A 24,528-nucleotide genomic window follows, 5' to 3' on the forward strand; every position below is an offset into this window, starting at 1 on the left:
TTCAGCAAAGTAAGATCTACAAATAAGTCAACATGACCTAAATGGTCAATTGACCCCTTAAGGAGTTATTGCCCTTTATAGTCAATTTTTAACAATTTTCAATAATTTGGTAAATTTATGTAAATTTTTACCAAATATAGTTCTCTGTTACTAATGGGCAAAGTTCATGATAGATATAATTGTAAGAAGCAAAATCGTTCAGTAAAGTAAGAACTTCAAACACATCACCATCACCAAAATACAATTTTGTCATGAATGCATTTGTGTCCTTTGTTTAATATGCACATAGACCAAGGTGAGCGACACAGGCTCTTTAGAGCCTCTAGTTTTTTTTTATCAAAATTATTTCAGAGGAAGTAATGAATGGTGTGAACAAAGTTGCTGTAAATGGACATGGTGATTTAGGAGTAGCAAAGTCTTTCCCCTTCAACCAATCTTTGATAAATGGTCAGTTCCTACAATTTACTTCAAAATTTGATATCAGACATATTAAATTTAGAAATTTATCTATGAATGTATATACTGGTAAATTCCTGCGATATCTGAAGAACCCCTCAAGAGTCATGAAGGTACAGTGGAATTGATGTACCTTCTCTATCAGGATTAATGGAGATGTTACATTTACATTATGTTTTTCCTGGAATATTGGTCAATCTTTTGTCTATCTTTGTTTTAAGAATGATGACATGATTTATTTTCATGCAAGAAATACTTTATTTAATATAATAACAATTATCTGTTTCATGATTACTGTGAAAAATGCAATTAGGAAGATTTGCAAAATAAAAAAAAGTATGCATCATTTGTTTTTAAGGCAGTATTTTCTAAAATCATAATAATGTAAAAATTATTGTAATATTTTTATTATTGCAAAAAATCGACAACCATTTGTGAAGTTACAATATTTGACAAATGTACTGGTAGTAGTGAAATGATTCTATGATTTCAATTTATTGTTGTGTAAAGGGACTTTGTTGTCATTTCCTTTAAAGCTGTCTTTGCAAAGAACTAAAGAAAATACAAATCAAAACAACACACAATGTAGTACTCTCCAATAACATTTTTGCCTCTTATACAATTTTAGGTTTAGTTGAATGTAAATGGTTAGGGAGAAATCAGACCATAAAGAAAAACAATTTAACTTACTATCTAGATGGTGCTCATACCCTTGAAAGTATTCAGGTAAGAACAAAAATTTAGTAGAGTCCTTAAACTGAAACCAGAATACCGGTACCTCAGGGAGATCACTCTCAAAAATCAGCTGAACGTTTTAATCTCATACTGTTAGTGAAGAGAAATCAAGCTTCTCAACGATTGAAATAAATGTTTGTAAAAATACTATATATTCAATGAAATTATTATGTTGTCCATCTGTCATTTAATCTTTCTTGTTCTTAACTTCTAAATTCTTCCAAGTTGATTAATGAAACTTGGCATGAATATTTGCCACCTACAAGAAGCTGTGTTGTGCTCATGGAGGATATAGATGAATAATAGTGACCTATATACTGAATAGCGGGTTATTTTCCCAGGGTGTAAATGTTCGCTTATTTTTCGCAAATAGATGAAATCGCCAAAATAAATTCCGCCAATTTAATGGTGTACATGCACAGATATTGATGAAAGTTTTGAATTTGCAAAAATAATAACCACCAAAATATTTCATGAACCTTATTCAAGGTAAATCGCGAAATTTTACACCCGTGAAAATAACCCGCTGTACAGTAAATCTTTCTGTTTATAACCAATTTTCATTTGTATCTACTCTGAAAGCAATGTTTTTACCCATATAGAAATAAGGAGTATGGTATGATTTCAAATGAGACAACTATTGACAAGAGACCAAGGACACAGAAATTAACAACTATGGGTCACTGTACAGTCTTCAACAATTAGTAAAACCCATTCATATACTGTGGATTCATTTTTAGCTCACCTGGCCCACAGGTTCGTCATCGTCGTCCTTCCTTAGCTTTTACAAAAATCTTCTCCTCTGAAACTACTGGTTAAATTAAACCAAACTTGGCCACAATCATCATTGGGGTATCTAGTTCAAAAAATGTGTCCGGTGACCCGACCAACCATCCAAGATGGCCGCCATGGCTTAAAATAGAACATAGGGGTAAAATGCAGTTTTTGGCTTATAACTCAAAAATCAAAGCATTTAGAGCAAATCTGACATGGGTGTAATTGTTTTTAGGTCAAGATCTATCTGCCCTGAAATTTTCAGATGAATCGGACAACCTATTGTTGGGTTGCTGCCCCTGATTCGGTAATTTAAAAGAAATTTGGCTGATTTTGGTCATTATCTTGAATATTATAATAGAAAGAGATAAACTGTAAACAGCAATAATGTTCAGCAAAGTAAGGTTTACAAATAAGTCAACATCATCAAAATGGTCAAGTGACCCCTTTAGGAGTTATTGCCCTATATAGTAAATTTTTAACCATTTTTAGCTCACCTGGCCCGAAGGGCCAAGTGAGCTTTTCTCATCACTTGGCGTCCGTCGTCTGTCGTCGTCCGTCGTCGTCAGTCGTCGTCGTCCGGCGTTAACTTTTACAAAATTCTTCTCCTCTGAAACTACTGCGCCAAATTTAACCAAACTTGGCCACAATCATCATTGAGGTATCTAGTTTGAAAATTGTGTCCGGTGACGCTGCCAACCAACCAAGATGGCCGCCATGGCTAAAAATAGAACATAGGGGTAAAATGCAGTTTTTGGCTTATAACTCAAAAACCAAAGCATTTAGAGCAAATCTGACGAAGGATGAAATTGTTTATCAGGTTAAGATCTATCTGCTTTAAAATTTTCAGATGAATCTGACATTCCGTTGTTAGGTTGCTGCCCCTGAATCAGTAATTTTAAGGAAATTTTGCTGTTTTTGGTTATTATCTTGAATATTATTATAGATAGAGAAAAACTGTAAACAGCAATAATGTTCAGCAAAGTAAGATCTACAAATAAGTCAACATGACCAAAATGGTCAGTTGACCACTGTAGGAGTTATTGCCCTTTATAGTCAATTTTTAACCATTTTTCGTAAATCTTAGTTATCTTTTAGAAAAATCTTCTCCTCTGAAACTACTAGGTAAAATTTAATCAAACTTGGCCACAATCATCATTGAGGTATCTAGTTTGAAAATTGTGTCCGCTGACCCTGCCAACCAACCAAGATGGCCGCCATGGCTAAAAATAGAACATAGGGGTAAAATACACTTTTTGGCTTATAACTCAAAAACCAAAGCATTTAGAGCAAACTTGACAAAGGGTGAAATTGTTTATCAGGTTAAGATCTATCTGCTGTAAAATTTTCAGATGAATTGGATCATCGGTTGTTAGGTTGCTGCCCCTAAATTGGTAATTTTGAGGAAATTTTGCTGTTTTTTTGTTATTATCTTGAATATTATTATAGATAGAGATAAACTGTAAACAGCAATAATGTACAGTAAAGTAAGAACTAAAAATAAGTCAACATGACCAAAATAGTCAAATGACCCCCTGAGGAGTTATTGCCCTTCATAGTCATTTTTTAACAATTTTCACAAAATTTGTAGATTTTCACTAACATTTTCCACAGAAACTACTGTTATAGATAGAGATACTTGTAAGCAGCAAAAATGTTTATTAAAGTAAGATCTTCAAAAACATCACCATCACCAAAACACAATTTTGTCATGAATTCATTTGTGAACAATGTTTAATATTAACATAGACCAAGGTGAGCGACACAGGCTCTTTAGAGCCTCTAGTTTGTAAATCTTAGTAATCTTTTGCAAAAATCTCCTCCTCTGAAACTACTGGGCCAAATAAATCCAAACTTGGCCACAATCATCTTTGGGGTATCTAGTTTGAAAAATGTGTCCGATGACCTGGCAATCCAACCAAGATGGCCGCCACGGCTTAAAATAGAACATAGGTGTAAAATGCAGTTTTTGGCTTATAACTCAAAAACCAAAGCATTTAGAGCAAATCTGGCTTAGGAAAATTGTTGATCAGGTGAAGGTCTATCTGCCATGGAATTTTCAGATGGATCTGACAACCTGTTGGTAGGTTGCTGCCCCTGAATTGGTAATTTTAAGGAAATTTTGATGTTTTTGGTAATTATTTTGAATACTATTATATACAGTCCGCCAAAAGTTAAGCACCACCGAAATATAACTGGCAATATTTTTTTTAACTATTGCGAAAAAAATTATTAATGTTTGGTGTTATGAATTACCTTCAACATACACTAAGAAAATCAATTACGACCAAAAAGATTGAACTCCGATAAAGCAGATAAGCAACCTCTTATCAAATGTCATCTGCGCGTTTACAAATACACAGTTTCCCCAGGTGGTCGTGTAAGTGTTCGTACATTGGTGAGTCGACTTCTCAGAGGCATCTGAAGAGCAAGTCTTGGTGTATAGAGACCTGTACTTTCAGGAAGGCACTCCACCGTCAGGTTTTAATGGGATAATGACTATATATGCTTGAACATAAGAAGCTGACAAAACACTCATTGTTCAGATGGTAGTCAGTTTCTTTTACTGCCAGTAGACGCCAAAATACGAATTTCGCGGGGGGAAAAAACGGCCTATGACCAAAAACAATGTTTGCACAAGGACTGCATTCAGTGCTGGTGGTGTTCCAGTACGGGGTTGCTTCTTATACCGTTATAAGCTGGGTATGCATGTTATGCAGGGTAGCATAAACGAACAGACAAACAGAGATTTGTAGCATTAAAACATTTTAGTCCCTCATTTTAATAATCCCCCACTTGTATCTACATTGCCAAGACTCTTGTACATGGACGACAAAGCTAGGACACACAGAGCATGGATTTTAACCGAGTCCAAAGAGCAAAAAGCCATTTTCACTATTTTTTAGCCTTCCATGTCCCCATACATAAACCCTATCAAACATGTCTGAGATGCCATTGGCGGAAATCTCAATCACAGAGATCCACCTTCACAATATTTTGTCGATTTAAAAGTGGTATTTGTTGTTTAATGCAACAGATTTCCTAAACTAAAGCTTGAAGGCTTATTCCGAGAAAGAAACGTTGTGGTTTTAAACTCTACCGTAAGTGAGGTTGTTATGCATGCTATTGACTCAAATGTTGTCATTAAAATTGCCAAAGCTTATGTGTAGAAAGTTTTAATAATATTGGGTGATCATTTTTTGTAGAAAAATAAAAATCAAAGTGAAACTTAAATTCTGTTTCTGAATTCAGTAATTTACACTATTTCTATGAATGGAAAACCTACATGCATAGAACCTTCATAAGTGACTAAAATTACATTTCTGGTTTGTTTATGGTATACATTAGCAAAATTGCTATATGATTGTTTTATTTTTTTCATGGAATAATTGATTTTTTAAATTTGAAAAAAAATCTGTGCAATAAAAACAGGTGGTGCTTAACTTTTGGCGGACTGTATAGATAGAGATAAACTGTAAACAACAATAATGTACAGCAAAGTGATACCTTAAAATAAGATAACATGACCAAAATGGTCAATTGACCCATTAAGGAGTTATTGTCCCTTATAGTCAACTTTTAACAATTTTCATGAAATTTGTAAATTTTTACTAACATTTTCCACTAAAACTACTGGGTCAAGTTCATTATAGATAGAGATAATTATTAGCAGCAAGAATGTACAGTAAAGTAAGATGTACAAACACATTACCATCACCAAAACACAAAGTTGTCATGAATCCATCTGCGTCCTTTGTTTAATATTCACATAGACCAAGGTGAGCGACACAGGCTCTTTAGAGCCTCTAGTTATTCGTTAGATACAAATTTTTGTTGTTCTGGTGAGTACAGATGAACCACAAAATCAATGTTCAACACATTTTTGATAGACCTGTATGCAGACTTTGGAAAAACCACAAAATTAGGTAAATTTTCCTTAATCCACGACCATTGTTACCCTTGAAAATAAATGAATCCACAGGTAATAGTACCTGTTATGTCAATGGTTGTTCAAGAATATAAACATAGCAGTTTAAATATGAAATAAAAATGAGCATTTTGTTCCTCGCTTGAAAGAGAAGTGTTTTTGGTAAAATTGTATTTAAATGTAATACCATTGATAACAAGAACAACTTATGTATCTACAAGCTAGAAAATTTTCTATATATTATTTCGTGTAAACATTAGACATGTTAGATTGTTTCAAATATTTTGTCTTTTGAATTTTATTTTAGTAATTGACTGTTTTAGAATCTAATGCATCTTGGATAATATTGTAAAAGTGTACACCAAAGCGTCCTAATTGGTTAAAAATTTCATAAACAATGGAAATTTAACCAGTGATGTGACGTTATTTCATTTTTGGGTACGAACAATGAAATTTCCCATGATGCTTTAGATTCTGAAACGGCCAAATATCCATTAGTAGAAAAATGTGTTTTGATGATCTTATTTCTATTACAGCAGTGTGTTGATTGGTTCCAAAAACATTCCAAGAGAGAAGCAGACGGCATTAGGTAATTACTTTTCATTTATTCCAGAAAAAATGAAAGGGGGGGGGTCGAAAGGCAAATTGTATTAATAATACATGGGTGATGGGTATCAGAGCAACTTTTCACACTATAATTCTCAATTTCAATTGTCTGGGTGGTGGGTGCTGACAAAAACTGCCTTCCAATCCCCCATCCCCCCACTCCAAACCCCCCATACATTTTTTTTCTGGAATAGCCCTTACAATAATTGACTCATCTCGCCGTTATATAGTACCATCACTCAAAGAGAAGGGGATGTATTTGTTCACACATCATAAAAGTAAGAGGTTTAGCTAGCTAAAAAAAAAGGTTTAATCCAATAGTTTCTACATTAGAAAATACCTGTACCAAGTCAGGATTATGATAGTTGTTTTCCATTCATTCAATGTGTTTGAGCTCTTGATTTTGCCAATTGATAAGAACTTTCTGTTTTAAATTTTCCTCCAAGTTCCCTATTTTTATGATTTGACTTCTTGTAAACACCTTGTTCATGAGTCCATTAATCCGTATTTCTATATAACAATTTCATCATACTTCGAAAAACTATTGAACAAAATGAGTTAACCTTTGGTCAGCAGCTTTACACTGATTAGTTGTTAAATGATGTCACATTGGGATATGTTGGGTAACTACTTTTGTATCACATATACTTAGAATTTTTCTACAAGTTGAATAAAATTAAAGAAATCTGTGAAATATTTTTTCAATGCTTTTGAACAGAAAGACTTCATATACAGCAGAGATAAGTTTTAATTAGTATGAGCTTTTCTGATTCGAACAACACATCACAGCAGTTCAAAAAGGTGTCCTGAATATGTACATCTTTGGAGGACTGATAATGGAAGGCTACTGAATTCATAATAGTTTTTTTCAGAATCGTGCTTTATTTATATGTGACTTTTTACCTTTTAGTCAATCCTAAGTTACCTTGCATTGTTTGAAATGATAAGTTTCTGATGGATTTAAAAATAAATCTTTAAAATTTGATTTCGGTTTTTAAAGTGGCAGACAAAGCATAACCGTGTTAGCTCAAACACACTCTGTACTTACATTGAATTACATTTATTATGAAGGTATTGTGTATCAACAAACCAAAGTTGAAGATTAACATGTAACTTTTTATTCTATTTTCAGTGGTAAAGTGATTAAAATTTTGTTGTTTAACACCACTGGAGATAGAGATGTAACACAACTTCTAAGACCACTCATGGTAAAGTATAGTTATTAACACAACTTCTTAGACCACTCATGGTAAAGCATGGTTATTTTTTAGGGGGCCAGCTTAAGGCTATCTCCGGTTGCGGATTTTTTTGCTGCATTGAAGACTCATTGATGGCCTTTGTGTGTCGGGTTGTTGTCTCTTTTCTGTGATTCTATTATTTTCAGTATCTAATCTTCAGCCGGTGCCATTAAATTACAGCTTTATCTATTTGTAAGAAATTCTTCAACCAGATTTCATTGCATTTCATATAGATCTCTGAAAAATTCAGTTCAATCTTAAGCAAACAAAATGTCTTTTTTTCATAACAATTCATATATGTTAGCTATAATTGTTATGCTTTTTCTGACTTATAAACAATCATCTTTATGCTGGAGGACCTCAGAAAAAACTACAGTAAACATGTTAGTATTTAAATTAGTTGTATCATATCATAGTTGAAAGGCTTACTCAAATTGTAAAACAAATTCTAAAAAACTTGCTTCATTAGATATGATATGTATAGACAGATGTGCTAATTTTTGTTCCCAAGAAGGTATAACATTCAAACTCAATTGCCTCCTCGGATGAGTCCATATATCAGGTTTAGGATTTTTGTCTTATTGTCTATCCCAAATCAAATGTGCTAGAGAGATACATGTATGAGGTAGAGAAATAATCCCCAAGTAATTGGATGGATATATGAACTCATGGGTGCTAGAGAGATACTTTTATGAGGTAGAGAAATAATCCCCAAGTAATTGGATGGATATATGGACTCATGGGTGCTATAGTTTTCAATGAGATTTCAGCCAACGCTATATAAAGTTTGTTTATGAATGTGCAGACATAATTGAAATTCTTTTACTGATTTTTATGCAAACGTTTATATTTTTTATCATTTATGTATATTTTATATAAATTTTGTATTTTTAGTCGTGTGGGTTTGATGGTGCTGTTTTCTGTCCAAACATATCGTACACAACATCATCATCTGCAGGTAGGGTATATAGCTAATGATCATATCACTTCACTTTTTACCATTCATTTATTTTCGTAGGGACCTATTTTCGTGGATTAAGTAAGACTTACACGTTTGTAGTTATTTAATTTTATGGTTTTGTCGAAGTCTGCATACAAACCTTATGAAAGTTTGTCAATCGTTGAACATTTAATTAAGTGGTTCAAATGTATCCACTTAATCCATGAAAATTGGTATCCAATGACTTATAATGAATTCACAGTTTTTTTAGAGTCAATACAGGAAGCAAACAAACAAATGTCAGCATGCACATAATAACTTTCCAGAAAGTCACATCCATTTATCAAGTTTCCTATTCTAAGGGATAAACTATATGCCAGGTCAAAGACGTTGAGAAAGCTAGAGATAAGGACACTGACTGGATATGGCATAATTTCATACCTGTAGCCCCCCCTTGAAAACAAATAAGCACTATTAAAGTCAATATTCTGTTCGAAATTGTGACTGTTAAAGTTGAGTTTGTGAGTCCAACAAACGCCCCCTTGGAAATTCCTGGCTATGGACCAGAACTTATTGGTAAAACCCTTTCTTTTAGAAGGTAGAAGAATGGCATAATTATGTATTTTGTATACAGATGCTTTATGTTCTGAAGTTTTCATTTGGTATATATCTGTTGTTCTCATTTTCATGATTCATCAACTGAAATAATGTTTTTTTATAGTGTGTATTTTTCTCACTTATAAGTTTTTTAAAATAGGTAATCTGTATTTTGTAAACACAAACATTGCAAGATAAATACATGTTTGTCAGACAGGACCCATCTGACCTTGACCTCATGTATCAGTGATTAGGATTTAGTTTTTTGTGGTTAGGTCTATTTCTCTGGTACTGTAATGAATAGGTCAACTATAATTTGTTTAGTAGATGATTGGTAGATTTACATGTATGTTTTGCGGGTTTGTCTTACCTTGACTTCATTTTGATGCTTCATTGAATGTTTAGAAGTTTTTCGTTGGTAGGCTTAATTTTCAACTATTAGGTCCAACTATTTTGGTGCATGGAATGATTTTGTAAAGTATACATGTCTGTCTGGCAGGGTTCATCTGAGCTTGACCTAATTTTCATTGATTATGTAGTACCTTGATCTAAAAGACTTACAACATAAGATTCATGATTAGTATCAACAGCAGGCAAGAGGTGTGTACTCTTGTTTATTATTTATTGATTGGTCTTTAGCTACTAATAGAAATAAACAATATATAACAGATGAAAAGAAAAAAATAATGTTCATCACAAGTATATTGAAAATTAAGTAACCTTGTGGAATGCTGTACACCAAGTGTTATTGTTAAACAGCAATATGTGCAATAAAGAATTCATTTGAGTGTTAGAAAGAAAAAAATGAGATTAAGTAATTTTGCCATGAAAAATAATGCAATGTACATACACTGTATTACTGACTTATGATGAGATCACATTCACTTACATTATTATATTGTTTTAAATAAGGTATTACATTATAATTAATACTTTAAACATACAGGTAAACGATGTCAAGGTAAGCAATGAAAAGAAAAAATATCACATACATGGATTACAAGCATTTCATTATAACTAAATTGTAAAATAAAGATTTAATTGTTCTGCTTTCCTCCTGTAATTTTGATATCTGAATGTTAATATTTTTTTGTGAAGAAAAAAAAATAATTATAAAAAATGGCACCAAATATCTAAAATGATATATAATGAAATGCATACACTTGCTAGCCAGATATTTCATATCCCTCAGTCTAGTGAATCCCTACCCTTTGAACTGTTATGATCACCTACTTGCATATAGAACTGCTAGCAAAGTACCATTGTGTTAAAAGAAGTAATGTGAATGTGGATGTACCAGATTGATGTACTGTAAATTCAGAAATTATTATTTTTAATTTTAATCTGAATAATAAAAACTCATTTTGATATCTGGTACATATTTCTGAATGTAGCTTTTTCTAAAATTGGAATAATTAAACTGGCATTATGGTTAATTCTGATAAAATAGTAAAAATAAGTGACTGCAATAATTTCTGATTTTACACTAACTCATTTGATATGTAATATTTATGTAAATTTGCATTAAGTTTTTATTATGATAAAAATATATGGAAGTCAAGTTTTAAAAAAAACGGAACAGTGAATTTCTTTCCACTTCATAACACGCTTCCAATGAAGGGATTTCTCAATGATAGAATGTTTTCTTTGTTTTAGACATCACTAATATGACTGTCTCTAAGGAAACACAACTACAGAAATGTCAGCATAATATGGAAACATGGAAGATGCTCTCACTTGCCAAACGAAAATATGGAGAGATTGAAGAAGTTGACAGTCAGAATGATAGTGGTTCGTCTCCTTTGAAAAATGGAGTACATAGAAACAATGAGAACAACTGCTCGAATGGTACCAGTTTTTTGAAGATGTCTAGATTGACAGAAAATTGTAACAATAGTAACTCATCATCAGATCATGTAGATAATAGTCAGTCACATGATAATATTGACCAATCAAAACAGAATAATACTGCCTCATCTTCAAGTTGTACAGATTCTCAGGATTTAGGCACACAGAAACAACTCAGTACTAACTGTGATAACTATTTTGTAAACTTTTCTTGTATTTATGATGCCCTTCTTTGGGCATCGCATGGGAGGGACCAGAATTTGAAGGATCCTTGTAACCTCCCTGCTCAGATCCAGGAGGCAGATCATGTACAGGTTTTAGTCACAGGGAGTATACATCTGGTTGGAGGGGTACTGGGAATTGTTAGTGATGATTACAATTAAATGTTAGTGATATTTTTAACATTAATATTTTTATGACGGCTTATTGATTCGAAGGGGAAATTTACTTCTTTTTTTTATCCATTCATACTATTTGAGGAAGCATTTCATTTGTTCCTTCAGTTTTTCATTTGTTTTCTTTTGAATTGAGGTCTGGATCATCTGATCTACTCAAAGTCATAGATGAGTTATGTCTTAGAACACAGCTCAAACTTAACATTTGTGCCATGACCCTGATTCAAACCTGGGTTGTTGCAACACCAAGTTAGGTTTAATTTTTAGTTGTGTACTTCATGTTGTTATAAGTTTTAAGTTGATTGTAAAGAAAATACTACTGTACACTTCAATATTTTGTATCATTATTGGCTAGAGTTATAGAACAAAGTTAAAACAGTTCATCAACATGCACAATTAAATCACATCTGATAAGAGTTTACACAAGAACATTTTATGCCTCATTTATGGGCATTATGTTTTCTGGTTTGCCCAACCATTTGTCCGTCTGTCTGTCTGTCTGTCCAACTTCAGGTTAAAGTTTTTGGTCAAGGTAGTTAATGATGAAGTTGAAGCCCAATCAACTTGAGAATTAGTACACATGTTCCCTATGATACTATCTTTCTAATTTTAATGCCAAATATTTTTTTTTAGCCAATTTGCACAGTCCACTGAACTTAGGAAATGATAGTGTGGATGGTGCATCCATGGACTAGGGACACATTCTTGTTTGGTTTATGTTTTTTTAAATTTTATTAGTTGATCCAATTTCTGAAAAAGTACAGGGATTAGTATATGTGTACCATAGTGCCAATTATATTTCCTTTATAAAAAAAGATGATTTTAGAGTTGCAAAATATTAGTCAAGCACACCTGTTCAATTTTATTTTCCAATAACAATTTGGTATAGCCACTCATCAGGGTTCAATATTGTTTTTCTAAATATGCAAAAGATTTTATCATAAGGTAAATATTATTCAATACACCAATTTTGAGTTTATCAAAACATGTTTTTAGTCTTAAACATCAGATGTGTTTTGTTGTGATGTAGGACAGTAAAATGTTTTTTTGTTTTCTGCAATGAAGAAAAAAGTAGAACTTGAGCTAATGTGGGTAATAAAGATAGTTTTTGTTAATGATAAATGACAGTCAGTGTATTTTGGAATGATGGTATCAGAAGTAGGATTTTTTTCTATCTGGAATAATTTAAAAACCTAAGATTCAATTTTCTTTAAAACCAAGAGAAGCAGATTTTGTAAAAATGTTGACTTGGATGTGAAGTGTTCTTTGTGTTTGTTTATTGTAACTTGATCCTATGCTTGAAATCCACACTTTATTGAGGTCTTGAACTCTGGACTCTCATTGAGGTTTATGAAATGGACAATAATAAGCCATAAAATTAAGAATAGAGAAGTTTGGTTAAAAAATAAAGAATGGTAAATAATTGGGGCTTAGAAATATAAAGAATTGAGAATAAAAGGCCAAAGATTGAGAAAAATGGCAAAAAAAAAATTGATTAAATAATGAGGATCCATAACCCAAATTCTAACCAGGCCTTCCAAAACCAGTCAATGATTTTTTTTTGTGAGATTCATTATGATGATTTAAATTTTAATTAGTTAATGTGGTATTTTTGGGGTGTTTTTTTTTTTTTACAAAAACTGATTATTTGTTTTTTTCAAATGTTGATTGTGATAAATGATCATTACTTATTTTGTGGTATTTTAATGAGGGATACATTTTGTTTCATTTTTTCATTATCATCTTTATGTTAAGATTCTGTCTCAGTTATCCAATATATAGTTGAGGTTGAAGGGCGTGTGATTATATTGGTTGATTTTTAATACAGCATTTATACAGATTGTTGAAAAGGCAAGAATAAGTTTTCTCTTGACAAAAGTTAAGTGAATATTGTTGCTGCTTTATCTATATGATGTATGTTTATCCAAAGAAATCATTTATAGAATATGACCTAGGTGTTTTAACTTATAACTTTTTACTATGGTATAAATTGTAAAAATTATCAAATCCAAATCTAGTTTGATTTTTGCCGTCATTGATCTTAGGAATTTGGAGTTATGTCTGTCAAAGAAAACAAACACAAAATTGATAATCATGACTTTAAGGATGAAGGTCAGATTTGGGGTCAAATTGCCAGAGATCAAATGTACTCTCAAACTGTCTCTGATTTGCATAAGCAATGTTGAATTTTTATACTTTGATTTGAAATTGCAATTTTGGCTTTGGATATACTCTTTCAATATTTCATACACCTTTTAAGAGGGGGGATAGGACCTTTATCGGGACTATTAACATTTAAGGACCCGTCCTATCCCCCCTCTTTTAAAGAACAGTTAATTAAAATGGGAAAATTCTGTAAAACCTTGAGTATATGGTTGGATATTTTCAGAAAATTATAGAGCATTTAGGCATCTTTGTTAAGATTTTTTATTGTCATACTTTAAATTATGATCAAATAATTTTCAAGAAAACAAACACTCATGGTTGTTTTTTTAATTGGTGACAATCTTTCGGTGAATACAATTTGAATATTCTTTTTTAAACAATACTAATGAATTTCCTTAAATGTTAATAGTTATGATATTATAAAAAGATATTATTTTATTCATAGATATATTATTCAAAGAATTGTACACTTAAAGTGTGACTTTTTGTTCTATCAATTTTGTATCTTTTTGTCCTGTGACTTTCTATCTGTTTACCAAATTTATATATCATGTTAAATGATCAGCATTTTTACTGTGAAAATAGAATTGATGTTTGATTAATAAAATTGTATAAAATTCTATAATTTTGAGCATTTAACAGAAATTTTCCTCTTTTTAAATGCTGACAAATATTATTTCTATAAGGGTTCAATGATGAAATGTAAAAATGAACATATTTTGATAAATTGAATTTAATGGTTTATTATAATAAACAACTAGTCCTAGATCCATAACAGCATTTTGTCAATATCATGTATATGTTTCACGTTTTATCAGCAGTTGCAATACAAAGAATATATAATTCTGTTTTTCAGCATTATTCAGTTTTTAAATAAAGAGATTAGTGCACACAAGTGTTTTGTATAATGAGCCATACATAATATTACCATGAAATGCATAAGAGTGTTCCCGCCTTAGTATAAGTAAATACCGTAGTATGATATGTACTTTTAATGGAGGATTACACAATTATTTTATATACGGAAACAAATTCTCGAATATTTACGATTAAGTTAAGAAATCAATAACATTCTCTTTCACAAAAACATAAACACATGTTTTTTTTTTCAATTACATTTTCTGAAGCACAATTTGTCAATCAAGATCAGCTATAAACACAGATAGTGTTACAGGTGATCGAGGATTTTGACAAAAAGGGGCCCCTTAAATCCACCTCTGTTATCTAATCTGCCCTGATCCTGTCACAGATATTAGTTTTTTTGTCAACACCAACTATGTAAATAAACTCATCATAGATACCAGGACTAAATTTTGTATATACCCCAGACGCACATTTCGTCTACAAAAGACTCATCAGTGACGCTCAAATCCAAAAAAAGTTAAAAAGGCCAAATAAAGTACGAGGTTGAAGAGAAATGAGGACCAAAATTCCTTAAAGTTTTGCAATATATTGATATTATAGTTAAAGCATGTTTAATGTTAAGAGCTTACTATTTTAGGGATGTATGAATGGATAAGTTGATGTTTGACATCCAGCAGCAAATATTACATGCATGCATATAAGAATGTAAACATATTAACTGAATGTGATTTGAATATGAATGGATGTGTTATGCATCTGTCACCAAGGTCCAGTGTACTGTTAAATAAGGGGAAGCTAACTCATATGTACTCCAGCCAAGGGACAGGGGGTCAGTCTGTTCCTAGACTTAAATGTTCTGGTGGGCATAGCTAAAACACAAGGAAAGTTTTCATAATATAATTTACAATAACATTCAATTATTTTTGGATTCAAGTGTCACTGATGAGTCTTTTGCAGACAAAAACGCATCTGGCGTACATACTATATTTAGTCCTGGTCTCTATGATGAGTTTATTAGTAAATAATTTCAAATGATAATATTCTAATTCCAAGTATAAAGTATAAAAGCCAAATATATATGTAACACTCAGAAACGTGTCCTTCCCCTCAAACGTGTCTGATTCCCCCAAACGTGTCCACATCGACGTCACTGAACTGCAAAACATGTATGGGCGCCCAAACATGTCCATTTTTCGACTAACTCCCAAACGTGTCCATATCAAGCGTTATTTTGTTAGTGCTATTTCATTAATGTATAATAATTTTATCATTTCATTAAAAATAAAGATAAAGTCGTAAGGTCTTTTTAAACCGGCAGTATAAGCTGGGTAAAAGTGGGGCGTCATTTCGGCTCTGTCGTACGTAAATTGTAAGCCGGTGAAACATGTTTATATAAACTGTACATATACCTGGTCAAAATGTCCCTTTCTCTGCGCATTAGAACTTTTATTTTCTCTCTTAATGTGCATGAAACAATTGGACAATATGCAATCAACAGTCTAAAGTTAATTTATACACTAAGCGAATAACAGTTACCGGACACGTTTGGGGGTTCTGAAATCGGACACGTTTGGGGAATATTGAATATTACGGACACATTTGGGGAGAATAGACACGTTTGGGGGAATCGAACATTTGGGGGGAAGGACACGTTTTGGAGTGTTACATATATATCAAATCTAAAGTAAAACTACTTCTCCTTTCAATGTAAAATATTAAATAAATGTCTTTTACTTTTAAATTATAAAATAAACTTAATTTCAAAATCAAAATGTAAAACTCAATATATTAGAGTTCTCATAGAAATTGCTATAACGTTAAATCTGATTCTAGAGATAATTTTTGTCTCAACACTACAGAGCCACCTGGTAGTCTTGTAGGCCCAATATAATGACATGAGAAGTGATATGGTTTATGGTTCTGAAACACTTGCCCAAAATTTAACAAGGCCATTTATAGTAAATCCAAAAATGAATAAATATATCTAGACTACATGTAGTAAATATTATAATATAATGTTTTGATGAAATCTTTAAAATATCCTACTGGCATGCTTATTTTAATAGTATTTCAAAACAAAGTACAGTACTTTGAACAAACTCTGACAGGTAGAGCACTTACTGCCACTACATAGTTAAACTTTAATAAACAAATGAATTAAAATTTTACAAAATACAAACAAAAAAATTTCTTTCTAAACATGCTATAGATAAAACTTTTTTTTTTTATCAAAATCATACAATGAAAAATATAAGCCAAATAACAAGCCACACTATGGCATACAAGTTCACAAGGAAAGTCTCTTTCTACATCGACACATTATTCATACATGGAGTCAACATACATTTTAATTCATGTCCTCCTGCACTCAAGGGTAGGCATGATACCACAAGATAATCTAGGTTGCTTTACTTATTGACCATATATGCATGTGAGGAAAAGTGTGGTAGCATGATAGTATTTGTTTACCCTGTTCTTTTGATATATATTACTATAATAAGTGCGTCACTTTTTCTTGCTTTAGATCCCAATTATTGAACTTAACTATGCACAGTTTTGCACACTGATCTGTGTCCACACTTATTGAACTTTAAACAACAAGTTTTTTTATGCACTTGTATTATAAATTATAAAAATTATAACCTTCAATTGACAAAACAATCCTCAGTATACAAAAAAAAACCATTCACAGGAGCTATTTATGGAAAACAATTTCACACAATACCACAAAAATAGTTTCTAAGTCGATACATGAGGTAACGAGCAATTTAGCCATCATTTAAATACTTTCTGAAATATCTATCATTCTATCAGGGACTTACTATATTAGTATAGAAAGTCCTTGATTCTATATACACTCAAAAGTGTTGACTAGTAAAAATTTAAAGCATGCAGCACGCTGTTTGATATATTGAAAGCGAATATTATTGTGTTTAAATTAATGAATAGGACATTGAATAGTGTCTTCAACTGCTTAACTATATATTAGTCAAAGAACTGAAGTACTGAACACCGGATGCTTGCAAGTTCTAGTGGATCACAAACACTTGCCTCAAATAAAACGTGAAATCAAATTTCTATACCTGAAAGTTAAGTTTAGGTACATAGATATATTTTTTCTGAGACAAGTTCCTGTGTGGATGATGAATAAATGGCAGGGAATTCAACCTCACCGTAATTATACACCCGCTTTTAAAAGGGGGTATACTGCTTTACATCTGCCTATCCATTCATTCATCTTCCGTCAGTCAGTCCGTCCCATTAATATTATTCGTTGCATTTTTCTCGAAAACTACAATTCAAGGATTTCTGAAATTTGGTTTCAGGGTTTATATAAGTCAGCTATACCGTGTGATGCATTTTCAGATTCATCAATCGAGAACTTCCTGTTTACCAAACATTTGTATGATTTTACACATGGTAGCTAGCCAAGTTGAAAATTTTCGTCACATTTTTCTCAGGAACTACAAAACAAGGATTTCTGAAATTAGGTTTCAGGGTTAATATAAGTCAGCTGTACCGTTGATGCGTTTTCAGATTCATCACTCAACAACTTCCTGTTTACCGAACATTTTAATACATATTTTTACACTATTAATAGTTATCAAAGGCTCCAGGATTATAATTTAGTGCGCCAGACGCGCGTTTCGTCTTCTATGTAGCATAAGACTCATCAGTGACGCTCATATCAAAATAGTTAAAATTTAATGCCAAACAAGTACAAAGATGAAGAGCATTAAGTATCCGAAATTCCCAAAAGTTGTGCCAAATACGGCTAAGGTAATCTATGCCTGGGATAAGAAAATCCTTAGTTTTTCGAAAAAATCAAAGTTTTGTAAACAGGAAATTTATAAAAATGACCACATTATTGATATTCATGTCAACACCGAAATGCTGACTACTAGGCTGGTGATATCATCGGGGACGAAACGTCCACCAGCAGTGGCATCGACATAGTGAAGTAAATAGTTATCAAAGGTACCAGGATTAATATTATCCACTTGAGGCGAGGGTATCATCAGTGAGCAGTAGCTCGCTGTTTCACTTGCTATTATTATATTGTACTGATATATTCATTTGTTATCAGTATACTCTTGTTTGTTGTTATATATTATATCAATATTTGTATACATGTAGCAGTTATACGAAAGCAAATTTACAGATCTAACATTGTTGGGTTGATGTTTAGACGAGTTGTATATATGAGACTATATCTGAAAAAAGTCTAATTACAATGTTTCGTCTTTCACCAGCAATTATTTTTTTATTCAGGCATCTTTTTGGAAAATTTTAAGTTTCAGTAATAACTAGAATATATAAAAAGCCAACTGCACCCAATTAAACATTATTTTTAATATTTCTTCTAATAAAATATTATAATTTAAATGGTGAGCCCCCCAAAACTCATGTTTTCCCCTGTAATTTTCTGAAAATTAAATCATTCAAAGAATATCTATATTAAGAAAACAACCTTACGATTTTCACAAATCTGATAGATTATATAAAAAAACTTCTCCATTACTTGTCTGATTTAGTTATAACTAAAGCATGTAAGAAAATTTTGCATTTTTAAGGGTCTTTTAAATGTTGTCCCCAGGGGTAATTTCTATCCTGTCATACCGCTGGTTTTTGGAAAGATTAGAACTCGCTCTAAATCTTTACTTAGGCACTGGCCTCCTTAACAACAAAACAGGTTAGCTGCTGTTACTAAATGTATTCACACTGAAATATAGTTCCCTATATAGTTCTCATGTATGAGCACATAACACACATATAAACTGAAAATAGGTATATTTTTGGAGCAGTTAATTCAAGATTGAATGTTATTGAGGTTTGTTGGTGTAGATGCTTTTTTAGCATTTTGATTTGGTAATTGAGTATTGATACAATAATAGTATGATTGACAGCTGTCATTATCACCAAACAATCAGAGACAAGGTTTGCCTTTAATTACAATGCCCACCTCCTAAACTGTCAATCAAATTGACCACATTACTTATCAACCTCAGTCTCACATAATTATACAGATCTCAATATACATATTTGACCTCATAATTGAATACACAAGTGTGTAATTAGATTTTTGATATATATGTATATATATGGATGATAGATTTATTTATTGCCTATTACTTTTGATCTATATTACATAAAGGGATTCTGAAAATTATGTATGAAAGATAAATGATTAATGGATAAACAAGATCTTTAAAAAAAAAATGAAATATGAATATAAATATATGTAAAAGGTATTCAAGTAAGGCCTATTATTTACTTAATAAATTTCCAATTATGATCTGCAATTTATTAACAATTTAGATTAGTTCACTATTTTTTTTTATCAGAAATTGCCTTGAAACAGTTTTAAAATTTAAAACTTTTAATTAAAGCAAACCATTGTTTATTAGTTTATTCCCCATCAATCATTAAGTCTAGTTTAGTCATTTGAATTTTTAGTAGTGAATATTATATATTTTTGCAATCAAGAAAGAATCCACATTTCAATAAAATAAGTTATTTAGTTTGTTTACATTGAAAAAGTACATTTTTGAAAAGAATTGAACAAAAGGCACTCTACAACTTTTAATCTTGAATGTCATATAACCTATAGATGTTTCAACTAAATAAATGCCAAAAAACAACATTTTTAGATTATTTTTGTTGACGGTTTAAAGTTCTTAGCTGTTGGTCTAGATTTTGTGTCTTTCAAGGATAGTTGGTAACATTTAGTATTTTACTAAGTGAATTTTTGATTTGCATTTTTTGTGCAAATTAAGAGACCCATGATATTTAATTTGAGCTCATTTTATCAATAGTGCTTTATTTATGTCCATTGCCCCCCCCCCCCCCCCCCCAGTATATCTTAATATGAAAATATTCAAACTCTTCTTCTAATCTTTCCATGAGTGATTTTCATCACTTTGATTTTTCCACTACAAACACGTTTGAAAGATCAAAAGATTATTTCTTGTAATGAACTGTGAAGAACATCATTTCCTGAACGTATGAATCCATATGTTTAGGTGAATAGCAGCCAGTTTGAAAAATCTAAATTTGGAGAGAAATAATTTTGTTGTTCTCTCCTGTTACAGCCTTTTTGTGTACCTTCTGCGAATATTTCATTGTCAGCACTATAACGGTACGTGTGTTTTCAAAGTATCTCATCAAATTGATTTGTAGATGGAAGTAAACTTTTACACAATTCGAGTAAATGAACAAAAGGTACTTTCTGTTACGTTCTGTCATGTTACCTGATAAAAAGTAACAGCATAACCATATTCAGTAAAAGAATAACAGGAAGGATGTTCAAGCCAATTTCACTGATGAATCAAAAAATTAATCTCCTATATGCCAACCATTTCATTTAATATAAGTTATCATCACCATATCAAATAAAATTCAAAATGATATACAGTTTATTGAATGAAAAAATAGGTTTTTTGCTTTTTATAACAGCAGAGAACATTGTGCAATCCTAGTATAGTAGATAGTAAAAGTAAGGAATTTATTTTAGAATTTTTCATTACCCTAGACAGATTTTTCATCTTGCAAATACAGTTTTAAAGGATAAATGACATTGTTTGCTGTTATCTTCCAATTGTTACCATATTGAATCTAAAATGATGTATTTTTCTTAAACTATGAAATAAAGCATTTTTTTTTAGAAAAAAATCCTTTCTGTTACCAACTCTGTCCTGTTACCGTTGTCCTGTTACTCAAGATTCTTTCATGTTACCGACTTATCCAACTTTTTAGTGTATTTCTAAACCTTTTGTATTGCATATGCTAAGATATTTGATAATTGGCATTTGATAAACTATTGCAGGATATACTACTTAACCACAAATTATGTCTTAAGTTATTCCTTATTCCCATTAAAAACTTTTTAAAATTGATTCACTTTCGTAACAAGAAAGAACTGGACTTTTTTTTTGTACCATTTTCAAAATTGCCATTGTTACAAATGTTTGAATTACAGACAACAGTACTTAGATTCTCAATGTGTGTTCTTCAATTTGTGCTATAGAAATACTGGATCTAAAGACATTGTTTAGGGTTTTTTCTTATTGCCAAAAAATAGACTTTTTCAGATATTGTCTCATATATATATCTTAAACAGATCATCTAAATAATTCTACAGTCAAATTTTCATCCATAGATTTGTATAGCATTCTATTCTACTATTCTAATGATAGTGCTGTGCAAGTGCAGGGTGGACACTACTCTGCACTAATTTTGTTCTCTTATAGATTGGATTTGAGTAGGTATTGATATTTTCCTGCTTTTGTTGCAAAAAGTTCACGAGATATTCTTCAGTCAGACGTTACGCACGTTATTGCGTCAATACCGTGTAATCAACCAGTCCATACTTATAAACAGCTTTTCTATAAAATTATAACGGGTAAGTTATATAAAATTTATATCCATAGACTAGACAGGTAAATACTATTTCGAAAAAAATTGCAAATTGTTTTATCATATTTTACTATAGTCTAAAATAAGGACAACATATTGACAGAACGTCAAAAATATGCGTGTCAGACGTAACAGACTGGGTGAGCTCGAATGGGCTATTTAAATACATTGGTCCAATATAATATACGAAATAAAACAAAAAACATAAATAATACGCCAATATACAACTTATTGAGTCGACCACTGATGAAGCCGGACTCAGGGATCTTTTCCCCAAACACGGCAGAAACACCGGGCTTAACATTCATGCTCATGGGTGAGCTCGGATGGGCTATTTAAATACACATAATAACTTTAGCAGGTGTGTTTGTGTTCTTCAAAACAGTGTTATATCCACGAAAATTCAAATGAATGATATGCTTTATATATAAATTATTTCAATATTACTGAATATGCGTTCCTGTAACGACCATCGCTATTTTTTGGTAAAAACAAATAGTGTTCATTATGGTCAGATTTTGGAAAATGTTTAGTTATCAAAATTTATAGGTTTTAAAATGTAAGGTTATATGATATTTCGTTTGTGTAAATTATACTCACAAAAGTACATACTCCATATCAAAATCGAATTTTTGCAGCACTCACACTACTTATAAAAATGCAACGGCTTCTGACAAATATCTTGCAAGATGTCCAATGTCGGATGTCGCCGCTTTTTACAAATAAATTGTCATTTGCGACCTTATTCATTGGAAATTTAGATTAGTTTCATGCCAAATGGTGCTTTTCCGTAATTATGCTTTAACTTTACAAAACAGCTACATACTTTTTGATAATTTGCGTAGTCAAAACGTCTTCGTTTTCAAAGAAAGATAACACAAAGATAATACACATTTTCGGTATTTATGATTTTTTATGAATTAAGGAGATCAGGTATGAACACTGACACTAAGTCAAGTAAATAATTTGAGAATAAAGGCATTTAATGTAATTTTACGCTTTTATTCACAAATTCATAACTATTTTCATTAATATTAATGTTTATTGATGAAATTATAAGGAATGATATTTTGCACACAATTCACAGTAGTATAAATGACGCGTAATTATAGAAATTACTTTCGTCGGTTATCAGCCTAAAACGCAAGTGACGTCGATAGAAATGTCTGCGGCAACATAACACCGAAATGACTGAAAGTCTCAATGTCATCCGCTGTAAACACTGAAAATACAGTGTCTATATATTAATAACATTTTTGAAAGTAACTTTAACTCTTTGAAAACTGGCTGCTAGAGCGAGGTAGCTGGCAGTAGCTGTTAGCGAGTGGTTGATAGCTTGAAAGCCTTGTATTAATTAGTTATATATATTTTTTTAATGAAAATCCCTATAAAATTCAGAACTTGTTTACAGCCGATTGCATTGAGTGTGAAGTTAAAGCTAATATCTATGGCAAGCTTGTTTGCTTGCTGAACCGTGAAGTCATTATTAGGTAAGGTAGTCCTTCAGATAAAAAGATTGATTATCAGTCGGACTAGTCTACTCTTAAAGGGAGTAGTTTACCTACTCTAATAATGACTTCACAGTTCAAATAGAGGGCAAGCTAACCTAAGATATTAACTTTATCTACACACTCGTTGCCATCGCCTGTAAAACGTACGTAAAAACCAAAAACTTTGTTCTAGTAATCATAATCTATGGACATGAATTTGACAGCTGATTCCCCGCCCCTTTAATAGTACAAGTATTACAAGGATTAACTTTGTTTTATTCTGCAACCTCCATGTTATTCTAAAATTAAATAATATTTTCAAGCTGTTGTTTTAAAGCTAATATATCTTGTTAGGTACACTTCTTCTGACAGGAAAAAAATTATTTAAACAGTCATTTTGCCCCTCGGCTTTGGTAACAGTCTAATAATTCGTCAAACATTTGATTAAAATCTAAAAGACGTTATAGAACTTCAAGGGTCATTAGCTATCAAATTAATCACCTGTTTGGCCAAAATTATTATATTAGTAATTAAAACATACTATAACCTGTATCCAAATTACAATAATCTTGAGATAAACATTTAAAAAGACATAGACTCGCTAATATATATTAGCATTTTGTGTGTATTTTAGTCAAGAGACTCTAAACGCCATAAAATTAACCATCTATATGAACGCGACTGAAACATGCGTTACTAATCTCTATGGAATGGATTGAGTTAAAGGTCACAGTAAGATGGATTCTATGAGGTCGAATTATTCACCTGCAAGTAAATAATTAACCAGCGATGTTTCTTAGCTTTTTTGGGGGCAATATTGAACCATACTGCATGGCCAAAAGCTTTTTACTATCTTACTATTTCACTTTAATTAATGATTGGAAAAAAAAGTTAAAAGATAATGTGAGGGGCGAATTGCATTTGTACAAATGTTTAAAATATGTAGTTTTTCATTTGCGCCACAGGTTTCACAGACTTTTACATAAATTTAGAGGTGAACAATCGCAGAAACATTTTGATTAAAGCTGCATGTAAACTGAAAACGACGCTCGTACTAGAATTGATGTAAAGTAAT

The 24,528-nt window shown here is 31.6% G+C and overlaps 1 protein-coding gene across 4 annotated transcripts in view; it reads left to right on the forward strand.

The window, feature by feature from the left end:
* LOC134707831 (folylpolyglutamate synthase, mitochondrial-like) overlaps positions 1 to 14,702 on the forward strand; it is a 41,468-nt gene extending 26,766 nt beyond the window's left edge. For 2 of the 4 annotated variants that reach the window (XM_063567903.1, XM_063567906.1), the window contains 7 exons: positions 352 to 447; positions 1,085 to 1,182; positions 6,430 to 6,482; positions 7,632 to 7,707; positions 8,632 to 8,695; positions 10,221 to 10,235; positions 10,931 to 14,702. In XM_063567903.1, coding sequence (XP_063423973.1) covers positions 352 to 447; positions 1,085 to 1,182; positions 6,430 to 6,482; positions 7,632 to 7,707; positions 8,632 to 8,695; positions 10,221 to 10,235; positions 10,931 to 11,505 — 977 coding nt within the window. In that variant the 3' untranslated portion in view covers positions 11,506 to 14,702. The remainder of the gene's footprint in view (positions 1 to 351; positions 448 to 1,084; positions 1,183 to 6,429; positions 6,483 to 7,631; positions 7,708 to 8,631; positions 8,696 to 10,220; positions 10,236 to 10,930) is intronic. The other 2 variants (XM_063567905.1, XM_063567904.1) reach the window with 2 other exon arrangements.
* Positions 14,703 to 24,528: the final 9,826 nt, after the last annotated feature.

The sequence above is a fragment of the Mytilus trossulus genome, chromosome 2 (genome assembly GCF_036588685.1).
Source record: "Mytilus trossulus isolate FHL-02 chromosome 2, PNRI_Mtr1.1.1.hap1, whole genome shotgun sequence".
NCBI lineage: Eukaryota > Metazoa > Mollusca > Bivalvia > Mytilida > Mytilidae > Mytilus > Mytilus trossulus.